Source organism: Puma concolor, chromosome C1 (genome assembly GCF_028749965.1).
Source record: "Puma concolor isolate L17-30 chromosome C1, mPumCon1.1.hap2, whole genome shotgun sequence".
In the NCBI taxonomy this organism is placed as follows: domain Eukaryota; kingdom Metazoa; phylum Chordata; class Mammalia; order Carnivora; family Felidae; genus Puma; species Puma concolor.
Genome location: NC_141674.1, coordinates 129,388,606 through 129,404,650, shown reverse-complemented (window position 1 = coordinate 129,404,650; position 16,045 = coordinate 129,388,606). Strand labels below are relative to the sequence as shown.

At 38.4% G+C, this 16,045-nt stretch overlaps 1 protein-coding gene across 5 annotated transcripts in view; it reads right to left on the bottom strand.

The window, feature by feature from the left end:
- The window catches only part of THSD7B (thrombospondin type 1 domain containing 7B), a 1,494,436-nt gene that overhangs the window by 536,403 nt on the left and 941,988 nt on the right, over window positions 1-16,045 (bottom strand). For all 5 annotated transcript variants that reach the window (XM_086718478.1, XM_086718480.1, XM_086718479.1 and 2 more), the window contains one exon: window positions 8,924-9,093. In XM_086718478.1, coding sequence (XP_086574604.1) covers window positions 8,924-9,093 — 170 coding nt within the window. The remainder of the gene's footprint in view (window positions 1-8,923; window positions 9,094-16,045) is intronic.

Genomic DNA, 16,045 nt, shown 5'->3' with positions numbered 1-16,045 from the left:
CATTTTTCATGGGAATGACACACTCAGATAAGCTTTCCTATAAGGTTGATTTGGTAGGAGTATGGAGAAGAAACTTAATCATAGCTAATAGTTATTAAGTGCTTATCGTATAAGGTTCTGTTCTAAGTGGTGTATAAGTGTGCGTATGTATGTGTTCATTTGATGAGTAGGAATTATTATTTCTATTTAATACATGAGTAAATTAAAAGTAAAAGAGTGAATTTGTCCAAGATTACACAGCTTATAAGTGAGAGAGTAAGAATTTGGACCCAGGTAGTGTGTTTGTAGAGCCCACGTGCTGAGCCACATTAAACACACACCCCCTCAATGTAGAAGGGGTAAGAGTAGGAGGAAAATCAGCCTGGAAACTATTATAGCAGTTCATGTGAGAAATAATGCTAGAAGAGGAAATAGATGAAATAAACAGAATAAACAAATAAATATATATTTGGAAGTAGAATTAACAGAATGTGATATTAGATTGAAAGTGTGCAAAGAGGTGAATGAGAGTAAAATATTAAGGATGCTGTCCGGGTTTCTAGCATAAGCACTTGGCAGGAAGAAAGACAATTTCCTAATTCTGGAACACTGGAAAAGAGTCTCATATGGGATTGAGCAGGATAATGAAGAGTCCAATCTGGAAAACTGAATTTAAAATGCTATGTATTATTCACAGAGAACTAGCTGGGTCCAGTACTGAGTCTTGAGTCTAGAAGGAATTGGGACACTTTCGATACCTTTCACCAAGAGTCATAAATAGAATCAAAGTGTTAGAAAAACAGTTCCTAAAAGAATAAAATGAATTGTGATTATGCATTCCACATAGAGACACACAGAATGTTTGAATGAGAAGCAGCACTGCAATTCAGCTGGTTTTCTTGCTTTTCCATTGACGTGGGGATTGGTTCTGCACCCCCTCCCAATGTGCCTGAAATAATGGCCAGAAGACACAAGGAGTAATTTAACCAATCTTAAGCACACAGAGGTCTTAGTAAGCAACACCTCTCTTGAGGACAGAACCTGATGAGAAGTTCAGAGTAGAACATGGAAAAATGCTAAATACTAGATTAAGTGGAGGAGGAAACTGTGAAACTTCCCTGCAGGAACAGTTGGACAATAAGCAGATGGTTCTTCTATATCCTACTTGCCAGGGCATTCACATATTCAACAAGGATGGAGAAACAGATTTGGAAGGAGTAACCTTGTTTCAGAAATTGCGCTGCCAAGAGGAACCTCATTACCTCTTGGCTTGGTGTCCGAGAAAAATCTAATCCAGCTGACAAAATGAAGTTTAGTAAGACACCCAACTAAAGATTGTAAATGCACTAGTCTCAGCATGTTTTTCTAAATACAGTCTTCTGCCCTGAAAAGGAGAATCTAACTGTTCATTAATGAAGTGCAGGTGTATGTTAACAATTGAAATAAAGGGTAAAATTGTTCAGAAGTGAAAAGAAATGCCTAAAACCGAATGGTATGACTATATGCAGGGGGTTTATTCATTTGTTCAAGAAATTCCCGTTGAGCTCTTATCTGCCTTTGGCCAGGCAATGTGCTCACTGCTGTGAAGTCTACTACAGTTGCTAAAACTGTTCCTGCTCTTGAGATATATGCAAAATGAAAAGAAGAGGAAAAGACGAGAAAGGGGAAGAAATGAAAAAATTAGATGATGAGGAAGACAGAAATTATATAGAAGAAGAGGGAGAAGAATTAGATTGAGGGAGAAGAGAGAAAGAATATGAAAAGTGAAAAGAGTTGTTTACAGCCCCCACCATACTTCAGGCTTGTACCAGGTCTCATCTAGATTAGTATTGTCAATCCCTAAACACAGTGCCTTTTATTATTTCTTTGGACACATATTCATTGTTTTGCTGTGGCCGAGTCTCTAGAAAGCAGAGCCTGCAATAAGAATTCGGGTGTTAATACTTTATCTGGGAGGTACAAGGTCAGGAGGCAGTGACAGAAAGTGGGAGGCACAAAGCTAGGAAAATATAAAGAAATACTATGTGATGTGTTGCAGTGCTGACTACCATTTTGTATTGAACCCCAAAGATATATAGCAGGTTCTGTATTTGGAAAACAGAACTGCTCTGGGAGGATTGCAAGAATATATTGGAATAATATACAGGTGCACTGGAAATAGCCTGGCTCCCTCCTAAATCCTGTTTCCTTTTGGTGGAGGTTCACACCTTAAGGAGCGAAGTCTCCACTGCCAGGTTGCAACACCTAGTCCTTCGGCTGCTCCTCAGGAAACCAGAGTCCACACATCATGATGTGGCATCTTGTCCAGGTCTGAAAGTGGACTAGCTACCATGTGCTTGTAGAGCATCAACCAAGAGAAAGAAAGAAGGTGGTAAAGGAATATACGAAGAGGCAAAACTTGAATTCAAGTATCTTTTATGTGCCAGAGACGGTGCTGAGTGCTGTGCAAATAACAGTGGACAACAGATATGGTCTCTGACCTTGTGTAGTGGCCTGCTTAACAGTGCACACAGACAAACAATTACAGTGAGGTGAGAGATACAGGGCTTTGACCACTGAGGACCAGAGACCCTATGTGGTCTGTAAAGGTTCCCAGAAAGAGCAATGTCTAAGAGAGAGGGGTTATCCAGGTGATCGCCAGAGCCAGAGTAACTTTGTGTTAGAGGGGGAGGTGGTGGCATGGGAGACTGTAGGACACTGGTCAGTCAGAGACTGTTTCCCAAGGCCTAGAAAGTTAAAGTTATTGGAGCTCAGGGTGTTGTACAGGTTTAAAGAAGGTAATAGTGTAATTCCTACCACCTCATGATCTGATTATCATAAGGCCTAACGTCACAGACTAGAAGCCTATCTGGCTACACTCAACTCACGTTGCTTACTTTCAGCTGCCCTATATTCAGGTCCAACTTAATTACTGGTTTTGCTCTAAGTATGTTCCATGACTTTCTACTTCTGTACTTTTATTCCAATGGTTTGTTTCTCTTGGGATTCTTTCGCCTTCACATGAATACCTGTCTAAACTCCTGCGCTTCTTTTAAGTCCACTAAAAGCTTTTCCTCATGAACCTATCCTATGTCCCCCACATCCTGCTGGTCTAATCTCTCCTTCGCTAAAATTTTCATTTTCTCTTAATATCCCATGTCAGTTCTGTACTTATTTTTTGACTGTCTCATCTCCCCTTCTAGACTGTTAAAAATCAAAACTAAAACTGATGGACATAAATAACTTAAAATCATTGATGGCATCCATAATCTCTTTTCTCTGGAGAACAAAAGGAATACATTTAACTCTGGAAATTATTCAGAAATCAACTAGTGTCATGAGCCAAGATCACTCAGCAAACTCACTGTTTCAGTCCAAGATGATCTCCCTGGCCTAGTGACCCTCCTTGTTTTCCCCTTTGCTTTCTTCCTCAATCTTTCCCCATGGACCATTTCCATCACTTCATGATTCTCAGATATTCCATTTTGTCTGATTCCATTCCAGGCTCTCTGGACCACCTGGACTTGACAAGGAATGCTGACATCCAAACCGCAGATCATTTTGGTTTTGTTAACAGTAAAGCAATTTCCTTCTTTGTGCTGCCCATAAAGCAAAAAGAATCCAACAAAACTTAATACATCACTCTCTCACTTGATGAGCTTTTCATTTTGAATTGCATATACATTTGCAATTTTCCATTTACATGATGGGCTCTGGCACTTGGGAATACAAAGCAGGACCTTAAAAATGGCCTTCAAGGGCTTTACAGCCTAGTTGTGACAAAGACAATAATATCAATGGCTAGAAATCAGGCAAAAAGGGATGTGCTGTAACAGGGGTGTGGGCTTAGTGCAATAGGATTAGCAAACCTGAAATGTCACTGGTAAAAGAGTTTGAGAAATTCCTATTCCTATTTCAATCATGTGAATTATACCTTGAGCTAAATAAATTAGGACATTTTTAATGTCAAGAACAGCCTGATAATTTCATGAGTACTAAAGTAAGAACTCTTCAATATTTTTGCTAAGCACAGTAATTCAATAAACATTTGCTAAATCACAGTAGGATAAATTTGTTATACTTGATTTTAAAACAGTCACTAAAGTGAGATACACAAACAATGAAACAGAACAGGTAAAAACCAATCTCAATTTAAACTCCTGGCAACATAATTGCCTTTAAATATCTAATACTCTTTTTTCTAAACTTATCTCGGCTTTCACACTTTTGGGGAAAATATTTGGAGAGAATATTTGAAATATATATACATTTGAAGTACACATATACTGACTTTCTCTTATACCCATAACCCCAACAGCGAGGGTTTTTTTCAAAGTATAATGGTTACAGGCCAATTATCTTCTGTCTTTTGGTCTCATGTGAACTGTCATCAAATAGCCTGTTGTTAACTAGCACAGATTATTTCATCCAGTTATCCCTGCTTTTCTTTTAGCATGAAGAGAGAGAAAATGCTATAAACACACTTCTTCTCTAACAGTCAACACTAAAGGAAGTTCTAAGTGCACGTTTCCCTTAAACTTTATTCTCACACCCAAATGAGCATATTGACTTTAAAACCAATTTCTAAAGACATGTAAAGGACATTTCTAGGCCCTCAAATGAAGGTAGAATAGATATCCCCTTCAATTGCCCCTTAGGATGTCTGTTCACCTGTTCATAATGTAAATTACTTTATTTCATATCTTAAAAACTTCTTGGATAATCAGATAAGTGTGCAAGTAGGACATGCGCATATCTGAGAATTCTTTTGGTATACTGACATTTATATATTCTTATATACCATTAAGAATATGAGACTTCTTCTCTGCTTAAAAACCTGCCATGGGGAAAGAAAAGCTGTACCCATATTCTCTTTTTTTTTTTTTAAATTTTTTTTTTCAACGTTTATTTATTTTTGGGACAGAGAGAGACAGAGCATGAACAGGCGAGGGGCAGAGAGAGAGGGAGACACAGAATCGGAAACAGGCTCCAGGCTCTGAGCCATCAGCCCAGAGCCTGACGTGGGGCTCGAACTCACGGACCGCGAGATCGTGACCTGGCTGAAGTCGGACGCTTAACCGACTGCGCCACCCAGGCGCCCCTGTACCCATATTCTCAAAAACAAAGTCTTAATTCTAGAACAGCCCCAAAGGCCTAGGTTTCCAGTGTCACTGTGAAGGTCTTATTCTCTGTGTTCCCCTCACACCAATTCACATGCTACCACTGAACACAAATGTCTCTGTTCCTTTCCATATGTCCCCTCTGCCCCCACTTAGAGCATTCTTTCCTAATGATCCCACACACTCTCTTTGAGCATTACCTCCTTTTGAGAACCTCAGGGTTCTCAGACACCATTAAATGGTTTTAGCCATTATATATATACTTACTTACTTATTTACTTACTTACTTACACATTACTTACAACACTACAGCATAATTCTTAGTTAAACTGTTTTTCCAATTAAAAAAAAAAACCTGTAAAGGGGCACCTGGGTGGCTCAGTCGGTTAAGCATCTGACTTCAGCTCAGGTCATGATCTCACGGCTGGTGAGTTCGAGCCCCGCGTTGGGCTCTGTGCTGACATCTCAGAGCCTAGAGCCTACTTCATGTTCTATGTCTCCCTCTCTCTCTGCCCCTCCCCCGCTCATGCTGTCTCTCTCTGTCTCTCAAAAATAAATAAACATTAAAAAATTTTTTTAAAAAACCTGTAAATTAATGAGAAGCACCTTCATATGAGTGTCTTGTACATAACCTAAAACATAGTTGCTACTTAACAAATTATTTTTGAAAAAAAAACAAAGAATGTGTGATTTTCATCTACCTTTTACTCAACCAGTCAATAGATTTAAAAATAATTTAACAAACTGGAAGCTTGGAGCAACATTTATGTGGCTTATCAAAATTCTATACAGTTCAAAATTAAAGCCTGCAACTCAAACATTTAAGTCTCCATACGCTACTGAGACCCAAAATGCACTAAGTCACTATGTACTACTTGGCATTTCAGGATACATTCTCTTATCTGACCATATACTTCCTTATGTCAACTCTGGGCCCAAAATGATAAAGACATAAGACTTTCAAGAACTATTTAATCTTACTGGAGTGGAGGATGCAACTGATGTCCCGTTCTTAAAAGAACTGTGTCCATTTAATGTCAAATAATGAATCTGAAATAAGAAAAAAATTCAGGAAGTGTTCTTCTTAACTACAGCCATACCAACACTTTCTCCAAATTTTTTATTTAGTTTTTTTTTTGGGGGGGGGTATTTTTTCTTCACCATATAAATACATTCTATCTCTATGTCATTTCACTCCGAATTTGTTGATATCTCAGTTTCTAGGCCATGTTTTCATGAATGGAAAATAACTATCTCCCAGTCTTTATTAGATTTTGAAGGTGTGTTCTTTATCTCAATGTTTTATCTCCTGAGAAACTATGCTTGAATGCAGGCTGAGTGGCTTTAATTTCATTTCAGAAAAGGGCAAGAAGAAAGTGCTCTCTCTAAACCAAACTTTCAGATTTACAGGTAAGCATCACTCTTGCTGGTATTTCTGAATTATAAAAGAGAAGCACAATTCTCTCTACAATAATAACTGGTAAACAAAATCATAAATATTTTTCTACATTTTCATTCCCAATTCTATTGGCTTGGCTCCTATTACAGGTAATGCTTCTCATATTGATTGTTATAGCACTATTTTGGCTGCCTTTAAAACATCACATGAACACTGAACAAAAGAACCAGTTAAATATGCCATTGATATTATGCCATTTCTATAAGCACCATGAATTGAGGTCAAATGGGGAATGGGACACCGCTAAGAAGTCGCCAACAGAACTGCATCAAAATCAGAATTCAGCCTCAACATCCAGCGTATACAAGAAACTAGGAGGCCCTTGGGGGAGAATTAGCATTTTTCTTTTTCACTCCAGAATCTAGATTTGATTTCATTCTATTACATAAGAGATCCATGGAAATGGGTCTTGGTTTTGGGATTGGTGATTTTTTGTTGTTGTTTATTTTGGTGTGGTTTTGTTTGTTTGTTTGTTTGTTTGTTTTTATTCATTGGTGGTTGTGATGTTTTCCCCAGGGTTGTGTTCCCCTAAGATCAGGTTCTTGAAATGCAGAGCAGCTAACTCACAGCAGATGGTGGGATTTTGTAGGGAAGAAAAGTCAAGCGATTTCAGTCCAAAAATTGAACAGAGTATCCTACAGTTTAAGGAAAAATCAACCTGTGGGAAAGTCAATTGTCATTGAGAAAAGAGTTCTCAAAATCAATGCTATTAAAGTTCCTTTTCCCTCTACAATCTAACATAAAAAAAAAAAAAAAAAAACACACACAAAAAAAACCCAAAAAATGTGATGTTCACAGAAACTGATGCAAAAACTGTCACCAATTTTGGCCTTTATTATTGCATTAGCAGAAAAGGTTAAAAATACTTAAATTTGCCCTCTTTAATTGGGCAAACACACTCACTGGTCCATTACAATAGCAATTCACTTATTATCTTGTGTTTAACTTGAACCAAGAAGAAATTCTTTTGTTGCCAGAGGTCTCAAGGTATATCTATAAATGATAACAGTAGGAAATTAAGGCATTTATGAGAAAGGAAAGTAATAGCTGACCAATCTCTCTCATTCACTTCTATGCAAAAGCAAAAGAAAGCCTTTGTTAATGACTACCAAGGTAAGTAGTAAGCTATACCACGTCTTTAATGCACTTGCTGACACTCGAAAACCCTAGTACTATAGACAACAGTAAAGACAAGAAACGAGAAGGTGGAACAAAAAAAATTACCAAGGTCTTAAAGAATATTCTAGAGCTCTTTCTCTAAATTCTGTTCGTCCAAAGTCAGAAAAGTAAGCATAGTCACGTTCTACCCTGGAACAGAAAGTGTGTAAATTGTCACTTTCCAAATGTGACATTAGATAAGGAAGAAAATTTAATTACTGTTTTTAAAATAACTCTAGCTCTGTAAATGTGACACTGTAATTTTAATTGTTGAAGCAAACTCTAATGATTCTGTTAAGATGATCCCTCTATAACTGAGAAGTTAAATTATCCAAGGTTATGGTCAGAGATGCCTCTGGAATGTTGAGAGACCATGTCACACACAAAAAAGTACCTGGTATGAAAAGCTTTATGGGGTAAAATAGATGCATTTCCATACCAAGAAAGCATGCATCTTGCCTTCTACAGTAGGGAATTTATGTGCACACTCAAGGAAACATTCCCACCTCGACTACTTCTGCAAAGAGAACTGCCATGTCCTCCAATGTGGCTGCGATGCCACACATTCTTCTAGAGTGGAAGCATTCCTGCTCACTTTTGGCGTTTCAGCCAATGGACTGAAATAAACCTGGGCTGGTTTTTCAGTCCCTATATGTAATCACTGTCTCGAACTCTAAAACAAATGGGGTACTGCTAAGGTTGTGCATGCCTGTCAGAGAGTCTACTATGGAGAAGACTGTTTTCCCTCCTCCTCTGTCTCCTTCTCATTTTCACATTATTTAAAATATGCCAGTAAAATAGTGGATCCATGACATTTGAAAGCGATAGGCCTGTAGAAACTCCCACATCCACAAATTCACCCAAACAGCACTCTTGGGAGGAAAACGAAAAAAGAATGCTACTAATTCATGACTGATTACTCACTCCAACCTACCAGCCCCCTAGCTTATAGCAATTCATTTTTGCTACAGCTCTTAGGTATATGCTCTCATTTAATTTTCACAATGATCCTTTGAGGCTGAAGTTATTATTATTGCTATTATTTCTAACTATTGCCAATTATTACAAGTAGCAGAACCTAGCACTGGTTTGCAAATTCTCAACAAAACAAATACTAAACCTGTGAGTGCTGAGGGTCCATTATGTCAAGAACAATATGCAGAGATAGCTTTAAAGTTGATTCCCTTCCAGTCAGCTGCACCATCTGTCCCTGGAACTGGCTGCCTACCTTCCTTGGCCCTCTGTGCAGTGGACGCTGGCGTGCTCTGGGCACAGTACACCTCCCGGGTCTGGATCCCACCTCCACAAACGGGTCCCGTCACATGCCAGTAGGGGTCCTGCTGCTCGAGGAGAAGAGAGACTTGGCATTCTTTCCATTCAGAGGTCCTCCAGGAATACCTGTTTGGTTTGATTTATTTAAAAGAAGAAGAAGTAAGGAAAATATAATATTCTAAAGAAAACTTAAGTCACAATATCATATGCATGTAATAATCGTTCTAGAGCCAAATCTTCACCTATAGATAAAAAAAAAAGTCAAATGGCTTTGTTTGTTTGTTTGTTTGTTTTTAAAGTCAATTGGTTTTGATACTAAATCCCTTTTATTTCCTAGGAGCAAAAAATCACAGCAGCCTCTCCTGATGGCAGTATGGAATAAGAGGAGTGAAGAAAGGAAATGTGGATACACAGGGGATGTGCCTCATCCCAGGTACTATAAGAGAGTGAAGAATCAGACGAAGGATGTGAAAACCCAATGAGCCTGTTCCATAGCAGCCGAACTTTTCATGGGATAACACTTCACAAACTTCTGGATGACTATGTGGAAGTTGGCCTTTTAAAGATAGTAGAGTAGTGTGTGAATGTGTGGAGTTGGGGATATATGATTTTAAATGGATAGGGATGACCAACTTTTCAACCTTTTTGATACAGGACAGTATTTCAACTTGTTTGACCCCATTAGCATAAAGATATACATACTAAAAATGAGTTATCAGTGTGGCCACTACATTTAACTGATGAGTGTTTTATATATGCAGACATGCTGTTATTTAAACTGACTTAATAATATATTCTTCCTGTTTTATAACTGGTTAAGATACATACTAATAGACACACATACATACACATGCACGCACACATACAGATATGGGGAGGAAACCCAATGGAGTTTGAACACAACTTGCAGAAAACAAACAATTGTAACAGCACTGCACTCAGACCTGGAGAATTATTTCAGACAGAATTTCCTTTTGTGGGTTATTACAACATTCTTCAAGCTCACATCATTAATAGAACCCTATATCATTCACATAAATACCAATAGACTCATTAACTTCTAGAACAATAAACAAAACCTAAGAACATTCTTGTAACTGCTGTCCCATTTCAGATTTGAGGAAAAATTTCTCAGCATTGTGACTGCTTAAAAGGAAAAAAAAGCGATAAAAATGAGTGTGTGTCACCCAAACACTGGCCTTACAGAGACTAGAGTAAAATAGAAGTCAAGTCACAGACATCAAAATAACAAAGCAAATCTCTCAGAAACCTAATAATGACCACACCCCTTCACAATGAATGTCATAATTCTAAAAAAGCTTGAAAACCTGACAGTCATGAAGTCTTATAATTAAACATTTTTAATGTTTATTTATTTTTGAGAGAGAGAGTTCAAGAGGGGGAGAGGCAGAGAGAGAGAGAGACATGCACACACACACACACACACACACACACACACACACACGATCTGAAGCAGGCTCCAGGCTCTGAGCTGTCAGTGCAGAGTCCAATGCTGGGCTCAAACCGTGAGATCATGATCTGAGCCAAAGTCAGACGCTTAATCGACTGAGCCACCCAGGAGCCCCTCATGAAGTCTTATAAAAAGTGCATTGTAGGAAAAGAATTTGGACAATCCTGGGGAGTTCACTGTGACACAATTCTTCTCCCTCTGCCTCCCCACTTCATTTTCACATGGTTCTCCCAGGCAAAAAAATAAGTCAGTAGGCTGGGCAAGACTTTGGGTGCACAGTGCAGATTCTGCTTATGCACACGATACAGACAATAACCTGTTTCCAATTCCTGGGAGTGATAGACTGAGAAAAGTTTGATTATTTCCAAAGGAGGTCTTCTCCAGAGGTGAACTTCTGAAGCCTGTTCTCCTCACTCAAAGTTCTCACCCTGTTCTCCGTGTTCACTCAAGCAGAAAGCTTCTCCCTCATGCCCCTGAGTCCAGGGAAGATGGCTCTGTATTCCAGGGCAAAATGCAATGAGGTAAGGGTTTGTTGGGATGGATGGCTACCAAGGTCTCACTTCAGATCCCTTTCCTCCAAAGATCCCCTAGCCAAAGAGCTTCTGGCCATTAAGGAGGGGAACAGATAACAGCAGCTGAGTAGAAGCCTCCTATGATATAGTTAACAAATAACATAGGCAAAAAAGGGAGCAGTGTGGTATAGACAACAGGCATGCTTTACAGCTGAGTTGTGCCTTGCCACTTACTAGGCATGTAACCGTGGCCCAGTTCTGTTTTCCCATCTTTAAAATGGGCATAATAATACCAAATGTTGAACATGGCATGGAATAGATGTTCAGTAAATGTGAATTCCTTTTCTGCTTCTGTCCTTCTACATGCAAGTTTTGCCCCTTGCTGCCACACAACACACACACACACACACACACACACACACACACACACACACATTAACATTTTATGTATGAGGACTTCATTGATTTCATCAAGTCCTAACATTAGAGATCCAGGAATACTATGGCCTAACTTCCAGCAACCAAAGTTCAGCAAAGAGTATAAAAGAAACATAGAGTTCAGAATTACAGCAAGTCACAGCAATTTTTTTGCTTGTTTGAAAGGAATCGGTCACGCTGTATAAATAGCTTTTTCAATTAATTTATCATGACCCTAGAAGAATTAGCAAAGGAGGAATTTTGGAAGTCATTATGGAGAAAAATGAGAAGAAAAGTTTAATGACTATGGTTTTATGTAAAGTAACAAAAACCCTGTTGGTAACTCATTAACCAACAACACCCAAATTCCATTCACTGGCAAACAACAAATTCTCTAAAGAAATATAAGGCATTTATCACTATCACTATTGTTTACCACCTCAGAGAAAATACCAGACAAGCAAGTGGCAGAGAGAAAATGATCACCAGGTAAGGACTCCTATATTCCTTTTTAAAATCTGTCTTTCACAGTCTCTCGTCATCCTCTTTATTTTTTTTTTCAAAAGCCCTATCTTTGTGTAGTCACAAATCACCCTGCAACCATGAAAACTGAATGTCCAAACTCTATCAACCTGGGGAAGTGTCTCCAGGAACTGACAGAATGAGAAATCAAAGGAGTCCTTTTGGCTAACTGGTACTCACTTTCTCCTTTAGAAGCTGTTACAGCAATGGTCCTCCAGCCTCTGGACAAGATGGCATCCAGACTGCCTGGGACGCTATCTTTAATGGTGAAGTCCCTGTCAAAGAACAGGCCTTTTTCACCTCTCTCTCCAAATTCTGATACCTTTTAACACACCCTCATTTTGTCCTTCTGTTTAGGAGGGAAATATGGGGAGTCTCAAAGGCCAGAGTCCTACCTCCTGTGGGCACAAAACATTTTTAATTGATTGTGGAAATGCCTCAAGTAGACAGCCATGGAATGAAAGACATTAGTCAATCCTCATGGCCCCTTAGCAATGTGACTGTGGAGGATCCATTTGCTTTTTTCAAAGGTTCTGTCTGAACACAACAGCCAAGGCATTAATTTATTTGGACTACTAGAGTATCATGACATGGCCTTCAAGTAATAATAACTACAACCAATACCTTCTGTATGCCTACTCTGTGCCAGGCACTCCAATAACAAAAATAGGTGTGTTACCTCATTAAAGTGTCCCAACAAACCCTGAGGAAAATATTATTTCTGCTTTTACAGATGGGATAATTGGAATAAAAAAGAAGTAATTCTTCCAAGGTCATAAGTAATTGGAAGAGCAAGATTCAATGTCAGATTTATTTTTCTTTAATGAAATGGCAGGTAGATTAAAATAGCGAATGGCAAACCAATGAAACATGATCAAAGGATACTGAAAATAAGTTCAGTAGGCAATAGGTAGCTACCTGTCCAGCCATTATGAGGACAAGTAAATGTTGGTCTTGGTCTGAGGAAGTGGGTTCTGGACTAAAGAAAAAAAAAATCTCTTTTTGTTGGTGGCAAAGATAATGCCAGTGACAACTAACTGATAATGTTTTATACTGCCTATATATATATATTTTTTTTTTCTTTCGGTCTCAAACAAAAATAAAGTTTGAGAATATTTTACAGCCAACTTATAATTAGAGCACTGTGGTAACATAGGGTCAAGTTTTGGTGATTTCAGGATATAATATAAAAAAAGAGAAATAATATATAAGCCAAATTAAAGGATCCCTAACTATAAAAATTAAAATTCCCATTAAACCTTACAGAAGGTAACTTTAGGCCTGAAATCAAATTCTCCATGTTGTTCCCTGCTGAGTAGAGTGTTAAGTAAACTTGTCATGATCCATTCATGTGAAAACAGCTCCAATGTCCCCACTACTAGTGAGAGAGCACACTTCCAACCACTCTGGAACCCCACCCTCTGAGAATGGGAATGCTGATAACTCAAATACTGAATGCACAAGGAAAACAGCTGATGCAAGGGCATTCTAGTTAACACAAAGATACGTATGAGAGCCTGAAGGCAGGGGGAGGGCTAGAAAGAAGGACTCCCTAGAAAAAGAAAGAGGCCTGCCCAAATAGTAAGGGAATCACCTACACAACCACATGTTCATTAATCCTTTCTTTCAACAAATAATTCCTGAGCTCCAATTATGTGCCAGGCAAGATTTCAGACAATAGAAATGCACAGCAGTAGGCAAGACAAAGCCCCTGACCTTGAGAAGAGAAAGAGCTATTTCTGTGCCATGACCAGGGAAGCCTTCAGAATCCTGAAGAACATGAGGGAATGAGCGGTCAGGGAGCATTCTAGGCAGAGAAGAGCACATCCAAAGTTTCCAAAGAGACCGAGTGTTTGGCACTCTCTAGGGTATCGCAGAAGCCAGTGTGGCTGGGTCAGGTGGGTTAGGATAAGAGGGAGAGAAAATGAGCAGTAGTCAGGAGCCAGTCTATAAAGAACATAGTAGGCCAGAGTTAGGACTGTGAGTGTTATTCTAGATGTGTCAGGAAATCATTGCAGAGTTTTGAGAATGGTAATATGGTGTGATTTAAAGTTTTAAAGATCACCCTGGCTACTGAGTGAAGAATAGACTATGGGGGATGTGAAGGAAGGAGACAAATTTGGAAGGCTTTGCTCATCTAGGAAGGATGATGGTCGCTTCAGCTGAGGCAGTCATAGTGAATGTGGTGAGAAGTGACCAGGTTCTGGATATGCTGTGAAGGTAGGGACAGCCTTCCGATGGATTAGATAGAGATGAGAGAGAAAGGGAGGAGTGAAGAATGAGTCCAAATTATTTTTTCCCCAAGTATTAGCACCACAGTGTGTTGGCAATGAATTCTTAAATGAGACAGCCCAGAAAAGGGGACAAGAACCCAGACATCAGGGAAACCATGTATTATAACTGAGAAACTCAGTTTTTCTTCATTTACTTTCTAGAATCTGTTTTCCAAATCCTTCTCCCATGCCTGAAACTCATTGCCCAATATTCTTATATGGTCCCTATAATTTAAGTCTCCTTTTAGGAAATGGTCAATAAGTATATTCACATGATACATATTAAAAGTTACAAGTTTAATTGCCATGCTGAGCACTGGGTGATGTATAGAATTGCTGAATCATTATATTCTACACCTGGAACTAATAAAACACTGTATATTAACTATATTGGAATAAAATAAATACTGAAAATGTTAACATTAAATATGTTATGATTCTAAAGAAGTATATGCAGCTTAAAAGAAGAAACCAAGATTAAGTCAAAGAAATTTCTAATGGCAGAAATACATATTCCCATTAAGAGATATAGGAGACAAATTGTGGACTAGGAAAAGTGATTTGAGGCCCTGAAATTCATTTGCCAAGATAACCAGCTTGTCTTCCAGACAGTGATGTTGTCTAACTCAAGGAATCCTGTACTTAAAGTATGCTTCAAACAGAAGGGGGATAGCAGAAGGAGTAAGGAATGAACTTATTGCTGTGAAGCAATGAGTAGAGACATCGTAAATTAGCAAAGACAAAATTAGAAAAGAAGGCACGTTAGCAACTCTTTTTAAAAGACCTCCATCCTACTAATGTGACATAAAGTGATTCTAATAGCAACAGGATGGCAGGACCATCAGAGTTTTATAGCAACCTCTGCCCTTTAGAATGTATGCTTTATCACTTCCACAAGGCTTAGAATTGCTTAACGTGTGGATTTCTTTTCTCCTACTAAAGACTTGGATTTAAAGCAAAGCAACATGGAACAGAATCTTAAGCGATTCAATGATGACAGATTGAAAGAATAATTGCATTAGTTAATGGTCATGTTTTGACTAAGCACATATAGATTTGCAAACAATCTTGGAATTGAAACCCTAGTGCAAGGTATTCAAATTAAATGCGTGTATATTAAAAATCAGCGTACTGCAGCATGACTAATTTATGATAATGTCTGTTGTCCTTTTAAAGTTGTAAATGCATTTAGAAAAGAATTAACTTGTCATTTTTTTTTGCTGAACAGACGACCAAAATAAAGGGAACAGATCAAGCTTTATATATTTTATGCTCTAGTAATTTTTTATTGAATACAGTGAGACCATTGATTATGGAAAGCTACTCTGAAGTGCAAAGCTCTTTGCCCTTCAGCAGCTGGCTTTGCCAGCCAAACTCCACATATGTATTATTAATAGACTTGTATCACTATGCACAGCACTAAGCAGTACGTTAACTTTTCTTACACTAACAGGGGAACAAATCTTCCATCCAAGAGGACTTAAAGTGGCACAATAGGGACTCATGAAAAAATATGTACCAGTAAAAGATACATTCAATAAAGCATCTGTCTTCTCCTGTTGAAACAATTTATAGATATTTGAAACCATTGTTTCTTATCTAACACACAGTCTCCTGAGGGCTCCAGGTCATGACTCCTTTATTCCTCAAGCTTTTTAATCAAAACAGTTAACAACAACAACACAAAAATCATCCTTAACGAATCTATGAATTCATTTAAAAAATGTACTGAGTTCCTATTAGGTACAGAGTGCTTGTTTGCACTGTGGTAGATGATCAACAGCAGATTCAGAAGATATGGTAGGTGATATTCATGCCGTTATGTTCTGGAAGGCAAACTTTTACAAACTGAGACTGTGATGTCATTTCTCACCCTTTCTGAA